The sequence below is a fragment of the Erythrolamprus reginae genome, chromosome 4 (genome assembly GCF_031021105.1).
Source record: "Erythrolamprus reginae isolate rEryReg1 chromosome 4, rEryReg1.hap1, whole genome shotgun sequence".
NCBI classification, from domain to species: Eukaryota; Metazoa; Chordata; class Lepidosauria; order Squamata; family Dipsadidae; genus Erythrolamprus; species Erythrolamprus reginae.
Genome location: NC_091953.1, coordinates 68,929,867 through 68,950,255, shown reverse-complemented (window position 1 = coordinate 68,950,255; position 20,389 = coordinate 68,929,867). Strand labels below are relative to the sequence as shown.

The 20,389-nt window shown below is 41.6% G+C and overlaps 1 protein-coding gene across 10 annotated transcripts in view; it reads right to left on the bottom strand.

Moving 5' to 3' along the window:
* Positions 1–20,389, bottom strand: part of BCOR (BCL6 corepressor) — a 134,019-nt gene that overhangs the window by 33,375 nt on the left and 80,255 nt on the right. For 8 of the 10 annotated variants that reach the window (XM_070750542.1, XM_070750544.1, XM_070750540.1 and 5 more), the window contains 4 exons: positions 17,947–18,225; positions 17,280–17,633; positions 6,301–6,626; positions 5,736–5,873 (listed from right to left, as the gene is read on the bottom strand). In XM_070750542.1, the coding sequence (XP_070606643.1) occupies positions 5,736–5,873; positions 6,301–6,626; positions 17,280–17,633; positions 17,947–18,225 (1,097 nt within the window). The remainder of the gene's footprint in view (positions 1–5,735; positions 5,874–6,300; positions 6,627–17,279; positions 17,634–17,946; positions 18,226–20,389) is intronic. The other 2 variants (XM_070750548.1, XM_070750550.1) reach the window with 2 other exon arrangements.

The following is a 20,389-nucleotide window of genomic DNA, read 5'->3' as shown; positions in this document are numbered from 1 at the left end:
CTAAAAAAACAGTTACAAGAATATTTCTTTAATTAAAACGTTCAACTTCTTATAGCATAAAATTTTTCAAACTTCCTTAACTTATTCAAGAGATGAAGAAAATGAGTTTGTCAGCAATCTAAAAAATTGGTTGTATTCTTTCTGGTTGATGCATTATCAAGTGTTTTATTGTTTTATTATTAATTTTATATACAGTGGTACCTCGTGATACGAACCCCTTGTAATACAAACACTTTGAGATATGAACCCAGGGTTCAGAAAATTTTTGCCTCTCCTTACGAACTTTCTTCGCCTTACGAACCCACCGCAGATCGCAAAATGGCGCTCTGCTGGGCGCTGCCGCCCGGCTGTCACCTTCTAAAACAGCCGGGGGGCTTCTCAGCTTTCTCCCGAATCCGAACCCGGAAGTTCGGGTTCGGGAGGCTGCCGAGAAGTGCCCGGCTGTTTCAGAAGCAGGGCGGTGCCGCTCGGCGGAGCGCCGTTTTTGCGATCGGCGGCGGCGTTTTTGGTCGATCTGGAGGCTGGACCTGAAAAGTTCGGGTGAATGCTGAGAAGCCCCCCGGCTGTTTTAAAAGGTGACAGCTGGGTGGCGGTGCCCAGCAGAGCGCCATTTTGGGATTTCCCCCCCCTTGCACGCATTAATCATTTTTACATTGTTTCCAATGGGAAACATTGTTTCGAGTTACGAACTTTTCGCCTTACGAACCTCCTTTCAGAACCAATTAGGTTCGTAAGACGAGGTATGACTGTATTTTATTAAGCATTTGCCATGTAACATTGTGAAAGGCCACTGAAAAGGCTGCATCTGCACACTAATATGATATGAGGTTCAACTGCAGGTTTGACAGCTGGTCAGTTTATACAGAAAAAGGTATGTATGTTTTCCATAGTGTATCCAGTGGTCTCTTTTCAGCAGAACAGAGTTCTAGTCATGGCAAGATAAACAATGACGTTAAGCAACAGTCAAGTTACCTCAATATATTTTTGGTTTTTTTTTTTTAAAAAAATTGACCTTTATTGCCACAAGCCTGTTGGTTTTTGATATACATAGAGGAAGAGAAGAAGTGCAAACTGAGGCAGATTTAGCAGATCCAAATGTGTTATCATCTAGTCACCACCTTCAAATTCCTCTCTTCCTTCAAACTGTGCATTCAAGTACATCTGCTTCATAGGGAATTTTAATCTGATATTTGTTACTGTTTATTCACTAAAGACCTTCAGCACTGTCCTTTATTTTCATTTAAACATCACAGAATATATTTTGAATTAATTAAGCTACCTAGATCTTAGGAAATCAGGCAAGATTTTTACTTGCAGCAGTTTTGCACTGCAGTAATCAATAGTTCAAATAGTTTTTTGTTTAAAATGGCATCACATGCATGAATAAGAAGATATTAAATTCTTATTGTTCCATTATGATGTTAAAAGGGAATAGAAGTTCAGAATTAGCTTATCTAATACCTGGCATCTCAGTGTTCTATTAGACAGGAAGACCTGTAACAATTGGTCCCATTCAATCAAGTCCTCTTCCCTCTGCAGCAATCACATTGCAAGTCTTCAATCAAATATTTTTTTAAAAAAAAAATCCATACAACTTTGCATTTGCTTGTTGATTTTTGCCACCTTTGGCAAAAAAACCCAAAGGGAGGTTCAAAAACAAGGACCAAAGCAGGCTTAGAAAATGGGTTTTGCAATGCCTCTTCATTAACATCACATTGATAAACACTGGATGCAAAAATATACAATTAAAGACTAAGTCCTCCCTGCCCTTTTTTTTTTTGCCTTCTTATGATATCTCATACATTCTTGCAAGCAAAAGCACTGTCACTTTTGAGAGTCTGTGAGGGATTTCTTTGCAAATTCTCACTCTCCCTAGTTCTACACTGCTAACCTATTTTTTCTTTCCCCATTACCCAGATTATTCCACTCCTTTCCCATTTCTCACTCTTCAACCCTTATTCCAAGTAGTGAGAAAAGAATTTCCTTTTTTTGTTGGCAGCTAGGCACAATTAGATGAATTACCAGTTGAGGATAAAAGTGAGGAATTATATTCATGGGTCTTACCAAAACTGGCACCATACTCCCAATATGGAAATTTCTTTTTTTTCTCCCCACCTAATTTTCAGTTATTTTTTATATTACAGTGGTACCTCTACTTAAAATGCCTCTACTTAAGAACTTTTATAGATAAGAACCAGGTGTTCAACATTTTTTTGCCTCTTCTTAAGAACCATTTTTTCAGTGAAGGGCTACCAAAAATTTTACTACCACACTGTGGGTGTGGCTTATGCAGGACGCCTTGCATTTTCTTTCAACATTTTCAATGCAAATTGGGTGCTCTGAGGTGGAGCTCCATTTTTGCTATGCCACTGCATTCCCCCCATCCGGGCAGTATTGCCATTCCCCCGAGTTTCTCTCTCTGGCAGTGTATGGGAGGCAGCCTCGCGCCAGGTGTAGGGGAGGCGCATGCTCCTCCTCGCTGCCTCAGGGTCCCCCCCCTTTTTTTTAAGCCTTAAAGTTTTGGATTTTTTTGATTCCCCTCATCTCACCTTTTTCCTTCTGCAGCAACTGTCCTCCTCTTCTTCCTCCTCCTCCCACCCAAATGCGGAGCTTTTATTTCTTTCCTAATGGGTTTGCATGCATTATTTGCTTTTACATTGATTCCTATGGGAAAATAGCTTCTATTTACAAACTTTTCTACTTAAGATCATGGAATGAATTAAGTTCTTAAGTAGAGGTACCACTGTACTTCCTAAGCAGTAGGATTCCAGACTGCAGAGGCGGGCTGCTAAGGTGGAATGGTGATGTGTGCTCACGCCTGTGGCTGAGTGCTAGCGGAGTCCAGCACAATTCTGCTACTGCACCTGTGCAGGTAGCAGAATCGCGCACGGAGATGCAGGTGCGTCCATGTTTCTTGTACAGGTGCAGTAGCATAATTGCGCTAGACTCCGCTAGCACTCAGAGCCATGGGGGCAAGCACACGTCACCGTTCCACCTTAGCAGCCCTTAGCACCTCTGCCAAACTGATACTCTTGTCTGGAATTAAAAGCATTTGCAATACTATATACCAATACTTGCTGACTAGTCTACCACTTTGATGTGAACAACCAGAGCTGGTTTTCCATGACTAACCTCAATGCTAATAAAACAAAAAATATGAAAGATGGCATTCTTAACCATTTTTCAATTCCAAGTCCTTTTCCACAGTTCCTGAAATTAACCTTTATCAATTTGGTAATCAGTCAATTAGGTAGATCACTGAGTCTTCTTGAACTGCTTAGTAATTCTGCTTGATTTAACAGACAAATTTCTAAAATTTCGATATTTAGGATATATTGTCTTACTAGGGTAAAGTGAAATCATTACTAAGATTGCAGCCTGTGCTAGTATGTGTTAAAAGGATCAGTTTATATTCCTCTCCCTCCTTTTCAAATTTCCCTTTTTCTCTTTTTGATAAAATGAACTATACAATAACATTTAATATTGTATTTAACTATACAATAACATTTTCTTATAGCTAAGAAAAATGACTAAGTTGCTGCCCAACCCAATAAATCTAAAACCAGAAACCTATTTTTCATGCAACCTCTGCATTGATAAGGTGTCAGATCACCTTGCCACATAGGAAGCGGGATATTTTGTATGTCACAAAATATTTGGATCTTGGTTTGCTACATTACCAGGGGGTCCAGGGGGAAAGGATTGTGAATTTCCCTGATATTTCCCTCAGAGTCATTTTTTACAATTAAAATCCTAGGTATGAAATTAGATTCACCTATTAAGGAACATTTTGGTTTCTTGCTTCTCATTAAGATGTATATAATCTCTTTTCTGTTCTTTGCCTTTTTTTGGCTGCGTATTAAAGCTTCAATTAAAACTTTAAATAAATAAGCAATATCAGGACTTTTAACTTGACATTTAACATATACAGTGGAACCCCGACATAAGAGCTGCTCTACTTAAGAGCAACTCGAGATAAGAGCTGGGAGGGGAGAGATATTTTTGTTCTACTTACAAACCCAAATTCGAGATACAAGCGCCAAGGAGCTGTCTCCTGAAGCCGAACCCTAACTTCCGCGTTCGGCTTCAGGAGACAGCTGCGAAGCGGCGCGCGTGTTTTAAAAGGTTGCAGCCGGCCTGGGGGGCTCGGGGGGGTGCTTGCAGCTTTCTTTCTTGCTCTTTTTCTTTCTCTCTTTTACCTTCCCTTCTATTTCTTCTTTTCTTTCTCCTTCCCACCTTCTTCCCTCCCTCCCTCCCTCCACTCATTCCTCTCTTACTCTCCCCTTTCATAAGTTTCCTTGCTTCCTTCCTCTGTTCCTGTCCCTTCCCCCTTTCTTTCTTTCTTGCTCTTTTTCTTTCTCTCTTTTACCTTCCCTTCCTCTATTTCTTCTTTTCTTTCTCCTTCCCACCTTCTTCCCTCCCTCCCTCCACTCATTCCTCTCTTACTCTCCCCTTTCATAAGTTTCCTTGCTTCCTTCCTCTGTTCCTGTCCCTTCCCCCTTTCTTTCTTTTTTTCTTTTTTTCTTTTTCTTTCTTTCTTGCTTGCTTGCTCTTTTTCTTTCTCTCTTTTACCTTCCCTTCCTCTATTTCTTCTTTTCTTTCTCCTTCCCACCTTCTTCCCTCCCTCCCTCCCTCCCTTCACTCATTCCTCTCTTACTCTCCCCTTTCATAAGTTTCCTTGCTTCCTTCCTCTGTTCCTGTCCCTTCCCTCTTTCCTTCCTTCCTTCCCACCCTCCGTCCATTCATTCACCCATTCCTCTCTTGATCGCTTAAAGCCGGTCCCTGGTGCAAAAAGGGTTGGGGACCTCTGTCCTACAGGATTGGGTGGCAGAGAAGTTGAACATATGTAAATTTAAAAGTTTAAGAAAGTTTACAAGTTAAGTGAAAGAAACTTCATTATTCATTTATATGTACATGTACATTTCTTCATTAAAAACATGTCTTTCTGCATAATTTAGACTAACTTTGTGAGTTTTTTGAGGGCTGGAACCAATTAAAATTATTTACATTAATTCCTATGGGGAAAAGTCGTTCGAGATAAGAGCTGCTCGACTTAAGAGCCTAGGTCCGGAACGAATTAAACTCGTATCTCGAGGTACCACTGTATCGTTTTCACAAAACATGACCAATGCCTTAAAACAGAGAAAAGTTACAGAGAGAGACAAACACACTTCTGATATTATATTTTCACGTTATGAGTGGAATCCCTAGTCCTCTGCAATGTATATCTCCGAAGACCAACTGGCTCCAAGGACTCTATATTTGTTAAATGACTCCCAAAATGTATTTATATAGTATACCAATAATGCAATGTTTAAAGCAACCTTAAAATGCAGCATGCTTAGATTCTCACACCAAAAATAAGGCAAATCATTAATCCTTTATAAATGCAGCAAAAATATATAGATCTCTTAACTCTATCCCAACTTTTATCTTACTTGATAAAAAATTCCAATCTTACAATGCACACCATACTCTTACCGTAGTTCTTAATGGCAATGACAGACACCTAATTCAAGTTGCAGGTTATTAAATTACATGGGTTTATATGTTTTTTGTCCTAAACCCACTCACAAAATGCATTAATTGTATGCTTGAATGAAAAACCAAAGCTATTGCTTATTAAGTTATTAAGAGGGAATACAGATTCTTAAATATATGAGCATATGTGACACCAAACATCTTCTACCGCTATATTCTAATTCAAAATAGTTATCTTCAGAAACAATGCTTGCCTCATATCCCAGTCTTGCTGCCCTTTGCAGAAGTGTTTCTCCAGCATTCTTATTGACAATAAGTCTTCGAGCTTCTGGGGGCATAGGACGACTTGGGGCAATCTCCTGAGGTGTACTTGCAATCTGCAGCTGTGAGGGCTGAAAAAAGGCAATAATGAGGAGTCTGCTGCTGCTGCAGGCAATCATACAGATGCACCTAAGTGATTTGAGTGATGAAGAATCTCAATCTGGAGGAGCCTCTAGTTGATTTCAGATTCTCATTTACTTTAATCTGTCAAAATCTTCACTGAATTCCATACCTCATTCCATCTATCCTCTATAATTCATTGAAAATCTTTCCTTTAAAAATGTATGGTAGTGCCATCTTCTCAATTACAGTATTACTTCTTAAAAGTTCTATATCAATGTACAAGATTTCCATGAAATCATGTAATATGTCTAAGAGAAAGCTGAACTAGAGTTGAATGAACCTAGAGTTAATGCAAAAAGGAGATGTTTAAGAATTTAATCTGGGTGATTTTATCAATCTGATAGTAATGGCAATTGAGTCATGATAAAAAGATACCTTCTCCTCAATGCTTTCAATATCTGTTATGTCATCTCCAGTCAAGGATGACCTTGTTCTCCTCTCCTGCAGTGCCAAATGTTTTGTTTTACACTGACGTTTCCCTGGCGGCTTCTCACACTCGATGTGTTTCTGCAACAGGGATGCAGCCTGAAAATCCTCTTCTTCACCCATGCACAGCCCATCTGTCTTCCAGTTTTCTTTAATTTTCTGCTGCTTGGCAGCCAACCTTGAAGTCAAAGTATAGCTTGGTTGAGTTTGCCTTTTGTTGTTTATATTAATGGAGAGATTCTTCATATGTGAGGACACTGGCAACAGAGGGATACCTACATGGAACGAAAGGCATTGCGCACTGTACAGCATGTTGAATAAGAAGATAAATACATATTTAACATTCAATACAAGTACTTGCGTTGTTTAAAAGCACCAATATTTATATATGTATTACACTACTATTTTTAAACAAATACAAATTTTAACTGCAATTGTTAAAACAAATATTATATACAGTGAATTGTTCTAAGCAATGTTTTCTAATTTGCCTTAGATAAAGGACAATAAACAATCCCACAATTTAGATACCACATCACAGAAATAGTGACAAATTAATATGACGCCATTCTACCTTCTCAAGTTACTGTTTGGATACAAATGGGAGAAGATGCTTCCTTACCTGTAACTTCATGATGCTATAATGGGAATATATTGCTCTTTTAGGTATAGAACTGCTGAACCTTATACCTTGGGGGTTTCTTTTTAAGGACACTTCAAAGGACACTTGCTTTGTTATGAATATGTAAACAGATGCAGATGATTTCCAAAAGCAGAAATGGCACTTAAATATCCACTTCTCATTCTTGCCTTTGAAAATTATCCCTTTGCATATGAAGATGACTGGTGTCAATTTCTTGCAGCTTTTTGAAATGGTTTAATGGATCCATGTATCTATATAACATTACTATAAATAAATAGCTACTTTTTCTGCTTAAACAATAGAAAGCACCTAACCTTTTCTTAGAACATCAAGGTTTTGTAAGCATGCTATGTACTTAATCCAACTGGAATCAATATAATACAATGTCCCATTAATAACTTCTCAAGGAAAAAATCCCACAGTTCTTTCTATGTATTGCAATAGTCTTCTATCGATGCCTGAAAACCTGGTTGCCTGATACATGAGAAAAATGTGACAAGGAAATATGTCCTATAGCCATATTTTCAATATAAAACAATTCATTACTGCTACTAATCTCTGAACTAAATGAATGTTTCTTTTAGAAATATTCATATGCATATTTCAAAGACATTTAAGACACTGGGCACATCTAGAATTTTGAAAGTGGCACAGCGCCATCACACAATGACTGCCATAACTCAGACATGCAAGTTCTGTAAAGAAATATAATGTGGAGAAGAGCTGGGATCTTAATTAAACCCAAAGGTAAGCCCCATTCTGATGAATCCAGGTTTTGTTCCACCAGAAATTCTCTTTACAAAAATGAAAAACAGGTAAACCTAAAAAGCAAGTGATTTTCCCAGGAACCCTATTACAACATAATGGTCTGAGCCTCTAAAACACATTGCTAATGACCTACAATTTTCTTCAAGTACAACCAATTGTTCTTTTTCACACCTGGAACATAATCTGTGCATTCCAATAATTCATTTTTCTCAAAATATTTTTTTACATACAACCTCCCTCCCTCACAAATCCTCTACAGCCCATTCTATTCTAACCATAGTTTGCCTTTTCTTATAATTCATCCTATCTTTCTTGCTTTTTTTATCTGTTCTTCCACTATCCCATACCCTCCTATCTATTTGAAGCATGATAGCGTCCATTACTCTTTTTTTTAACCCCTGTAAAACCATCATAATGCATCATGTATCCTTGGGACACAGCAAACAGCAGCATTTCTGTAAATCCTCCTCTTTTCAGATAGGTCATGACTTTGGTCACTAAACAATTGGTCATAAACCAAGGACTACCTGTATTGGGAAAATTATCTGTTTTCCATGTGTTCATTTTCCATAAATTTTATTTGAATGGAGAAACACTGACATATGTAAAGGAAAAATCACAGTAATTTGAAATAGCACAGCTGAATCTACTCAGTACCCTACAAAATAGGCCTACAATTTTACATATTTTCACAAGATATAGCCTGATGTTAAAACTTAGGAATACAAAGCAAATCAGCCTTCTCAACATATACATTGTTCTGAAAAGCAAAATTCTAACTTCACTGGAGAAAGCATTATGTCCAATGCCCTGATTCTCTGAAATAGGCAGGAAGAATATAACACAATCTGCTTATCTCCTAGCAAGAACAGGATTCTTTCACTTTCTAAAGGTATATGTGCATATGTGCTAGTCATTCCCGACTCTAGGGAACAGTGCTCATCTCTATTTCCAAGCTGAAAAGCCAGCGCTGTCCGAAGACGTCTCTGTCGTCATGGGGCCACCATAACTAAATGCTGAAAGTGCACAAAACACCATTACCTTTCCATCAAAGGTGGTCCCTATTTTACTACTTTTTACATGTTTTCAAACTGCTAGGCTGGCAGAAGCTGGGACAAGTAATGGGAGCTCACTCTGCTATGCAGAGCTAGGGATTAAAACCAACAAACTGCCAACCTTTCTGATCAACAAGCTCACTTGATCAACATGCCACTGCATCCCTTTTACTTCTTAGCTTGATGAAAAAGGCATTTTTCACAAATAGCATAGAAGTAGACTCATGTTTGGAAGGGTAATAAAAGAACCTTATTGAGTTTGCCCTCTGTATAGGTTACATTTAACATCTGGGTAGGGATGACAGCTGCAAAAAACTATACAAAATAGATAGGAATAGGCGTTGATTGTTTACCTGAACGCCTCTTCTCGTATGCTGAGCGGGTACAGCAGTCATGTGGGGTTGCTAACTGTCCAATCCACATAGGACTGAGCCTGTCATTAAAAAGATTGCTGGATCTGCCCCTTCCCCAGAATTCGTGAATCCGTAGACTTAGGCTCAAAAAGTGGTGGCTCGAATAGTGCTCTACTCTCATTGATAATAAAGGAAGGAATAAAGGCACATAGTCAGAAAGACATAGGGAGGGAAGTGACTGCTGTATCCACTCAGCGTACGAGAAGAGGCGTTCAGATAAGCCAGCGTTTCCCAACCGGTGTGCCGCGGCACACTGGTGTGCCGCGAGACATGGCCAGGTGTGCCGCCAAGCTTCAGCAGGCAGAAGGAGGCAGAAGGAGAGCTCCATTCTTCGCACCTTTTTCCCGCCTTCCTTCTTTGGGGCCCAGCAGGAGAGCGCCGAAAACCGCGGCATCGAGCAGGAGGCGGGGGACAGCTGCGAGCGGGAGCCCCAGGACGGAAGTACCGGCAGCGCCCCGCCCAGCTGGAGCTCCTCTGGCGTCGACGGCAAGTGTCCGATGGGAGCGGGGGGGGGTGGCCGCAGCGGCCGCAGGCAGTCACGGGGAGATGGCGGAGGCGAGAGGGATCGCTCTCTCTCTCTCTCTCAGCTGACTGCAAGTGGGAGCCCTGACGGTGGCGGTTGGACGTGCTGCTGGACGTCGTACATGCTGGCGCTGCGTGCCTGGCATATACAGTGTCCAGCACCACGTCCAGCTGCCGCCGTCAGGGCTCCCGCCGTCAGGGCTCCCGCTTGCAGTCAGCTGAGAGAGAGAGAGAAAGAAAGAGAGACATATAAGAGGCAGAGAGAGAGAGAAAGAGAGACAGCAAGAGAGACAGAGAGAGAGAAAAAGAGAGGCATAGCAAGAGTAAAAGAGAGACTTAGCAAGAGAGGCACAGAGAGAGAGAAAGAGAAAGAAAGAGAGACATAGCAAGAGAGACAGAGAGATAGCAAGAGAGGCAAAGAGAAAGAAAGAGACATATAGCAAGACAGTGAAAGAGAGAGAGAGAGAAAAAAGCAAGAAAGAGATAGCAAGAGAGACAGAGAGAGAGAGAGCAAGGGAGAGAGAAAGACATAGAGGAAGGGAAGGAGGGAGAGAGAAAGAGAGGAAGAAAGAGAGGAAGAAAGAAAGAAAGAGGGATGGAGAGAGAGAATGAAGGGAAGGAAGGAAAAGAGAGAAAGAGGGAGAAATAGAGCGAAAGGGAGGAAGAGAGAGGTTTTTTTTGTCCAAACTTTTCTTTAGCCCCCCCCCCCCCCTTTCAGTGTTCCCCAGGATTTTGAAAATACGAATAATGTGCCGCGGCTCAAAAAAGGTTGGGAAACACTGAGATAAGCAATCAACACCTATTCTCTGTACTGTAGGAGCGGGTCCAGCAGTCACGTGGGACATACCCAATAGATGTGTCCCTAGAGAGGGATTAGTTGGCTATCATGAAAGATAACGGATTGGAGGACTCTCCTGCCAAAGGCAGCATCCACTGAAGCACAAGAGTCAATTTTATAGTGCCTTATAAAAGAATTGGGAGAGGCCCATGTGGCTGCCTTGCAAACTTCCTCCAAGGGCGCTTGAGTTGCCCAGGCTGCTGATGTGGCTACACTTCTTGTAGAATGTGCCGTGATGCCTTGTGGGACATTGAGGGATGCTGACTTGTAAGCTTTGGAGATTGTCCCTCGAATCCAACGGCCTAATACTTCTGACCTACGAAAAGATCTAGTACGGTCCAAAGTGTGCCATCTGACAGAGAGATGGTGGTTTTGGTTACAGCAGAAAGAAGGTAATACAATGTCCTGGGATCTGTGAAACATGGAGCTGACCTTTGGAGGAAAGGTGGGGTCCAATCAAAGGACTACTTTGTCAGTATGAAATTGACATAAGGCCTGGCGAATAGAGAGCGCCGCCAACTCAGAAATGCATCTGGAGGAGGTGATTGCCACCAGGAATGCTACTTTGTAGGACAGGTGTCTGAGGGAGGCAGAATTTAGCGGTTCGTATGGAGCTTGGTTAAGAGAATGCAGAACCCGAGGTAAGTCCCAGGATGGATATCTGTGAACAGTGGGAGGCCTGAGGTTCGAGATGCCTCTTAACAGTTCTTGTATTTCAGGAAAGGTGCGAAGCGGTTATCTTCAGGGTCCTGCCAGGACTGAGGATAAGGATGCTAGGTGTCGCTGGATAGTGTTGGCTGAGAGACCTAGGTGGAAGCCTTTCATGAGGAAGGAAATGATTCTGTGAATGGGAATACCCAAGGGAGAGAGGCCTTCCTGGGAACACCACTGGTGAAACTAAGACCAGGTATGGTCAAAGATCCTGTTGGTAGATATTCTTCTAGACTTTAGGATCACTTCCACGGCGTCTGGATCATAACCTCGAAGGTCTAGGTCGCGCCAGATAACAGCCAAGCGGTGTGGTGGAACCACTCTGGGTCTGGATGGTGAGAGACCCCCTCCTGCAACATATCCTCCAAAGCGGGGAGTCACCAGGGGGCCTGGACAGATAGCTGCTAGAGGTCTGCGAACCAGGGTTGTCGAGGCTAGTGAGGGGCTATCAGTATTACCTGGGCCTGCTCGAGGAGGATCTTGTGGATCATGTCTGGCAGGATTGGAATCGGTGGGAAGGCATATAGGAGGCCTGGAGGCCAAGGGGTTCTGAGTGCGTTGGTTGCTTCTGCTCCCGGGGATGGGAATCTGGAATAGAACCGAAGGAGCTGAGCGTTGGTTGCGGTCATGAACAGGTCTAGCGACAGGTGACTGAATCTGAGGCAGATTTGCTGGAATAAGTCTGGATGGAGACTCCACTCCTCTGTATCCAGCGTCGATTGGGAGAGCCAGTCCGCCTGCACATTGAGAATTCCCGATATGTGGTCGGCCAACAGAGACTGTAGGAGTCTCTCTGCCCAAAGGCCCTGCTTCAGGGCTTCCTGCATCAGGGCCTTGGACTGGGTGCCTCCTTGTCTGAAGATGTGGCTCTTTGTAGCCATAATGTCTGTTAGGATTAGGACATGTCGGTTGAGGATGTGTGGTTTGAATCTCTTGAGGGCTAGCGACACTGCTCTCAGTTCCAGCCAATTGATTGGCTTGGTTGACTCCTCCGATGACCACGTGCCTTGGATATCAGGCCCAGAGCATGGGCTCACCAGCTCAGGAGACTGGCATCCGTGGTGATGGTAAACTGGTCTGGAATCCTGAAAAGGGATCCTTTGTTCAGAGCGGAGGAAGTCCACCACGAGAGGGATCTCAGGACGACAGAAGGGATCAGAATGGAGCATGCTGAGTTGCTGGTTCCTGATCTCTGGAATGGCAATAAAAGCCATTGGAGTTCCCTAGGATGGAGGCGTGCCCAGGGAATGATACCAATGCAGGACACCATATTTCCCAGTAGGGAAGACAGCGTGGAAATGGAGACCTTTCTTTGGGATCTGACTTGAGCGATAAGCTCTTTGATACTAATCTTCCTTTCAGGAGAAAGGAAAACCTGAGATAGGTTGGAATCTATGATTGCCCCCAGGTGCTGAAGGGAGGTGGAAGGATGAAACTCACTTTTTTTGATATTAATGGAAAAACCATGCTCCTGTAGGAGAAACATGGATAACTGAAGATCTGTACAGGTGCCCTCTTTGGAGGGACCGTGAAATAAAATGTCATCCAAATAGCACAATATATGAATGGGGGTAGCCCGGATATGAGCTGCCAGGGTGCCCAGGAACTTAGTAAAGACTCGGGGGGCCGAGGACAGGCCGAAGGGCATGGCCCTGTACTGATAGTGTTTGCCCTGAAAGGCAAAGCAGAGAAATTGTCTATGGCCTTTTAAAATGGGAATGTGGAGATAGGCCCCCGTAAGGTCTAAAGAGGACATGAAGTCCCCAGGGTGAATAGATGCCAGGATAGAGGACAAGGAATGCATCTTAAACTTTCTGTATTTGATATACTGGTTTAATCTTTTAAGATCCAAAATGGCTCTCCATCCTCCAGAGGTCTTAGGGATCATAAAGAGGATGGAATAGAAACCAAGTCCTCTTTGCAAGGAAGGAATTGGCTGAATCGCCCTAATGGAGAGGAGATGATGGATCACTTCCTCCATACGGAGACGGGAGGATGGGGATCTAGGAGAAGGGCACAAAATGAAATGTTTGAGGGGAATGGAGATAAACTCCAATTGAAGTCCCCGTGCCACTGTGGAAATAACCCAGGGATCCTTACAGGAGCGGTGCCAGCTGGAAATGAACCAGGCCAGGCGCCCTCCAATGGGGATAGAGTGGTCATTACCACCTGGACCTTTTTGAGGCCCTCGAGGCGGAAGAGCCTCTGCCCCTGGGGATTCTATCTGATTGGGAACGAAACCGGGAATTATACTGACCTGAGTTTCTTTGAAACGCGAACCCCTGATCTTGTTGGCGTCTGGACCGCCGAAAGGACTGAAGTGTTTTAACAGACTTCTTGGTAGTAGGCCCCAGGATTTTCTTCTTATCAGTGGTTTCTGTAAGTAGAGGATCAAGTGAGTTACCAAATAATAGCTTACGTTTTAGAGGGCCCAGTGAAAGTTGCCACTTCTGCCTCACTCCCACTTGCCAAGGGTGGAACCAGAGAAGCCGCCTGGCCACTGTCGACGCAGCCACCGACTTTGCCGCAAATCTTAAGGACTGTAGGGTGGCATCCGCAACATACTGGGCTGCTGCAAAGACCTTGTTGAGGTCTTGTTGGCCCCTTAAGTCATTGGGAGGAATATGCTGTTGAAGTTGCTGCAACCACAGAAGCATGGCTCTAGTAAAGAAGGATGCTGACGCTGCGCATTTGATTTCCCAGGTGTCTGCCAGGAAACATTTCTTGAGCATTTGCTCCAGACGTTTGCCCTCTGGTTTTTAGACTTCTTCTGCCTTGCCAGCCATAGCTGCTGCAGAATGCAGGGTCTTGACCGGTTCATCTGCTTTGGGACAAATCAGAAGATCTTCATAAGAAGGTGAGACTTTATAAAGCTTCTTATCTTTAGAGGAGGGATTGGAACATAGAGATGGATGATCCCACTGTTTTAGCAAAGCGTCTTTAAATAGTTTAGGCATGGGAATGACCTCGGTATCTTCCTGCTCCTGCATGAAGAAGGGGAGATTCTCTGCCTGTGGAGTATCAGAAGTAGGTGCAGGCTTGTCCTGACTTGAAATGCCTGTGGCTGCTCTTGCCTTAAATAGTAGAGACTTAAACAGCTGAAAGGGAAAAATAGTAGAGGATGGAGGGATCTTGATTTGAGATTCTTCATCCTCAGAGAGGCCTTGGAAAGGGTCATCCCTGTCTTCAGGATCATCACCATCCTCGTATTCCTGCTCAGAGAAATCAGAGTCTGGTTCTTGAGGTACTCTGTAGGCTGAGAAGGAAGTCGGGGTCTAAGACGGGTTTGACTACGAGGATGGGGCTGCGCATTGACGGCCTTGAATTTGGCATCAATGGCTTGAGTTAAGGTAGAAAACATAAATTGCAGTTCAGGAGCAAGGTTAGTAATAGAAGCAGGAAATTCAGAGGGAACCCTGTTGGCTCTGGAAGATTCAGGTTCTGAAGGGCCCTGATTCAAATGGTCTGGTATCTCTGGACCTAAGCCCCATAAGTTAGGCTGGGGTATGTTTAGGTTTGGCTCATCCAGAGACAAGACAGGTACACCTGAGGGAGGCAGCTCAAAGGAGTCTGGGGGTTCAGGTGAGCTAACATGCACTTGGGCCTGCACTCTTAAGCGTTTAGCTGATTGTTCCTGAATTTTTTGGAGTGCTTTATCTCTTCTCTTTTCAGCTCTGGTGGGCCTAGCCACTGCAGGAGCTGCGAAAGAGAAGGACGAGGCCTGGGGAATGGTTTCAATCTCATCACCAGTAGGCCTGGGGTCCTGATTGTTTCTGGAAGAAGTGCCTGTCCTTGGGAATAGCAGAAGCCGTGGCCTGAACAATTTACAGGGACAAGTTCTGGAGCCAAAATTTTTTTGGAGAAGCAATAGGGTGAACAATTTAAATCCCAAGAGGAAGGGGGCCCAAGCTCCTAGGCCCAGGAGCGTCTGCCCTCAAAGGCAAGCCTGGATAAATCCAGACTTCGTGTCAATGGGACCGGCAGGGCACTCTGGTTGAAAGGCCTAGCACGGAGTACAAGTCTGAGACTCTCATAGCCTACTCTGGGCCACACGGCGGACTTTATGGCACCAGACGGCCTGTGCATGGGCGGGCGGTTGGCGCCGGTGATTTACTGGACGCTGAGAGCCTTCGCGTCAAGAAAAACTCAATAAAGAGTTAACTAAGTCCGGGGGACAGAACAAGCGCCCTTGTAAAGCGTCCCACTCCGCAGGAGATGCCGAAATAAAGTAATAAAAGTAATAAAAAACCTCCCAGCTGGGCAGATTTAGCAGAAGAAATACGTCCGACTGAAACGTTAAGGCAAAGCAATTATGTAATTAACTGGAAGCCTTATCGCTGCTTCTTGCTCGGAGCTGAGCCCCGAGGGCTGGCTGGAAAGCTAAATTGCTTCGATCGTGGATAGGAAGGCTAATTACTTATCTTTTTGTTGTGAATCTCGTAGAAGAAGAAGGGAATGTATTTGTTTAGATAGGAGCTGAGCCACCACACATCCTGCCGGTAGGAGGACTGAGCAAATTCTTGGGAAGGGGCGGATCCAGCAATCTTTTTAAAGACAGGCTCAGTCCTACGCGGATTGGACAGTGAGCAACCCCATGTGACTGCTGGACCTGCTCCTACAGTACAGAGAATGGGTTAAATGAACGGCAAGGCCAGGATTAGTTGGAGATGATTAAATTATGTCACAAATGTAACTAGGGATTACATTATAGTTTTCTCTGTTGCCCATCTCAAATACCTAGTAATAATATGATAAGGAAATATTGCTTTCCTCTACATTAAGGTATTTAATTCAAATTATTTTTATGATAAGGGTCTAGATCCACTGAGCCGCATTCAGGCTACCAACTGTGGAGTGATAGTAGTTTAAGGTGGTCTGAAGGGAGGCTCAGAAAGTGCCCACTGTCAAATGGAGTCAAGCCAACTAACTCGTTCAGTGCTAGTAGATAAGCTCATAAATAAGCCCCAAGGAAATTTTTTTGACTGCAGCAGTATAGTTGTCCAAGTGATAGGAACTTGGAATAATAAGTCAGGTATAAAATTGCTTTGGACTCTTATGATAGGAGATTCCTAAGAAAACAGGTCTATTTCACCCCAAGGATACAATACCAGTGATAAAGCATTTCAGTGGTATATTATTGTTGTTACTTACAGTATTTAAATTATCACCTTTTTTATCTAAACTGCTTTGGAACACCTTGTATTTCTGGAAAATGAAGTTCACAAGTAAACTAACTGACTAAATAGGAAAGAAAAGAAAGATGTGGTAAGGGACCTTACTAGTACAAATGATAAACAAAGAACAAGAGATTCAGGACATCATCTGTCACTTCTCCTAACATAAATCAGATAAAAGCTGATGTCTATCTATCTCCCAGCTCCCTAAACATGAAGATTTAGCTCAGAAGTTCAAAACCTAATGGAGCAGCCTATTCCCATGAGTGATCAAAAATTCAGAACATTTTATACTTGGCTTAATTTTAGCCCATTTGATGCAGTCATATTAGTCATATCAACCAATAGAAGAAAATATATGTTGAATTGTGGAGTCCTTAGTTGTTTTTCTTGCGGACATTTCATTACCCAACTAGGTAAGATCATGATCATCATTAGCTCAGATAACTAAGAACTCCACAATAAAATCAAGCATTTTCAAATGAGTATTATCATCCTTGTAATCATTATATAAAAATTGTTCAGGATTGTTTCTATGATATTGTTTTTAAAATAATTAACACTATATTTTATAAATTTGGCAAAACAAACACAACTTCATTTAATAGTGTTTTTAAAATCTTTCACATAGCAACAACTGATATTATAATATACAATGAAATATATTACATTAAATATATTATTATAATATATTATAATATAATAATATTCTATCCCCCCAAAATCACTGCTGATAACTTCTTAGCATTGGTGGCAGCATGCGTCACTAAATAATGCTAGATTTCCCTAGTAATCTCTGCATACCTGGTTCAGTGTCACTTGTTTTGAGGGACTCTTCAGACCAACTTCTATTGCTTTTGACCTCTGACCTTTTCTTGGTGTGCCTTTCTTCTGTGCAGTCTTTGACCTTTGCAGTGGCCTCTGGCTGAACAGCCTCAGCTAAATCTTTCCTGCTTTGCCGGCCCAACTTGCCGGGTGGGGGTCTCTCTGGTGATACCTGCTGCTCCCATAGTTCCCTAAGATGCTGCAGATGACGCTGCTTTTTTGGATGAAGCCCTGTTAATTCAATGCACACCTTCAGGTTGGTCACCTCATTACAATTGGGCTCTTCTAAGTGGTTAGAGGAATTGTTTGTCATTTCCCTCTCAGGCCAGTCATCTAATGGAAAAATAACTAAAAATTAATCAAAAGGCCCTGAACTTGAAACAAAAGCTGTAGTTCACTTGTGGGGCAGATTCTTTCAGCTTCACCATTACACTTGCATTTTAAACATTTAGTTTAGGAAGGGGTTACATGCATACAGCTCTTTGCATTGTCCAATGATTACATTGTCCAATGACTAGTTTTTAACCTTTCAAATTTCCAAATATCATTCAGGGAGAATTTTGGATTGGCATAATTAAGGCCATAAAGGGGCATGTAATTCATTTCACAAACCATGCCTTAAAACAGATCAACCAGGGTTGATTACCTTTAGAGGTCTTCTTCTTTTTTGCTTTTGGTGCAAATTCTTCTTCCAGTTCTTCTACAAAGTTTTCTTTAGGGGTTCCATCATTCTGCATGTTCTCACCAGAATGTTTACGCTTTTGGTCTTGATGTGGGCACAGAACCTGGCTTACATCTTCTAAACATTGGTCATTTGTCTTTTCATACACAGTAAATCTCTCCAAGCAAATATCTGCAGGAGAACTTTTGTCTTCAGGAATTTCAGAACTCTGATCATGGATATTGTCTGTGTCATGAAAATAACCTTTAAATAAAGCCACATTATTAATTTGGTTAGTTTATTGTGAAAGAATGCATTTGATCTCTTCAAAGAAAATCTAGTTTAGTGATTATTTTCCTCCTTCCCTTTCTCTCATCTAAAACACAAATCTTTTTCAAGCTGAATACTAAGAGACCTGTACAAAAACCAATAAGAAAACCAAGTTTATAAAAACTTTACAAATACTTCATGAAACTATTATTTTACAACAAAAAGAAGTGGCTACAACAATACTGTCTGCCTGTAACAAAAATGGAGACAAAAATGTAACTTATAAAATAGATCCATAATCTGAGGTTCCAGGCAGCGTGCAAAGATTTTGAATAAAGTCCCCCAAACCTTAGATATGGTTCTTAACTCTTGCTACCAAATTGAAATCTGTAATGCAATAATGTAACAGGAGGAAATTATTAAATACACAACTGGCAAGATAATATATAACTGGCAAGTTATTCATGATATTGTATATCCATATGGGCTGTCAGACTTCTGAATGCAACATAACACCATAACTATTTAGTATGATAGACTTGCAGGGCCAGCACAATGTGCAACATATTCACACTGGCATTATATAACATAATGTAATATTATGCACATATATGTATGTAGAATCATGTGTCTGGAGGGTTGATTTACTGGGTTGGGATTTTCTTTCTTTACAGAGTTATTGAGATGCATTTTGTGTCTGGGAGGGCTTCACTAAGGGAAGCTCATCCAACCTCATTGTACAGTGTGCATTGACAATAAAAGTTTGAATCCCATTCTTCAAATATGCAATACAGTCCTTGGGTTGGAAAAACTCAGCATCCTTTTTCTTAAGCATAATCTAGATCAGGAATGGAGATGGTCCGTAGACAGAATGTGACCTAGCAGTCTCTCCTGTTATGTATTAACTCTTCCCACTACTCCCATACTATGCCATTCAGAGGGTTAGGAAATTACATACCTTGTTTTCTTTTCTCTAATATCTAGCCATTAATTTACCAATGAAAAGAGCAAGGCAGAGTGACTGCAAAAAGGTATTTAGCTCTGTACTTTGTCAGCCTACAATTCTCTGAATTATTTTAATATCATATAAGTGTAATAATTGAGTAACTAAAATATTTTAAAAATGCAATACAATACAGCACCCATATATCATTACTATCTTTCTTCCAGAATTTTGCCAGTCTTTCTTTCTCAGCCCAAACAATATCAGTGTTGTTGTAGGAAAAACAGGAAGCAAGAATATTAGAAATGTTTGCCACCTTGATTTATATCTAAATAAAAACAGGATAAAAATCTAATAATAGTAACTAGTAATAGTAATATTATTTTACCCAACTATGGCAAACATACAAGGCCATGAAAATTGATTTGATATTTTGTATCCTTAACATAGCCCTAAACCTTAAAGGCAATGCTATATACAATATAGCAAAACTCACTTTGACATATCGGATATTTCATATTGCAGAAATTGGTCTAAGCAAACCAAATTCTGTGGGAGAAAAATACAAATATGAACCTTGAAACTACAATTTTATTTTCCCCTTTCCTTTCTTCATCTAGGGAAGAAAAATTAGGCACGTCTCTTAGGTTCATGTGTCTTTTTTATATTTTTGTGGTTCCAGGTATTGAGTGATGTTTTTAAAAATACTCTCTCCTATTTCTGCCTTGTCTTGTTTGTCCCATCTCCCATATTCTTCCTTTAATTTATCTGTGGACCCATATTGTTGGGGGAAATATACTTGCTGACTCTGTCATTTAGACAGGGATGTGAGCATTGTGAAGCAATTTATAAGTGTAAAGGTTATTACTATTTACTGTAAAGCAGACATGTCCAATCCATGGCCCATAGACCACATGTGGCCCTGAGCAGCTGGTAATGTGGCCCTACAAGATAATAGAAAATATAAAAAAATAAAGGGAGTTTATTATTATATACATTAACTATATCAAATACAGGGTGTCTAGGAGGAAACCATTTTGAAATTCCCTGATATTTCCTTGTAACTTGCAATCTAGTTAAGGTGCGGTCATAATGATGTCATACCAAACGGCTAAGCCATGGAGAAATATTGGTAGTTCAGGAAGCAAATCGTTGCCACAGTTATGCTCATTTTTGCTTGACTCTGCCAGACAGTGCAATCCATTTTTTTCCCCA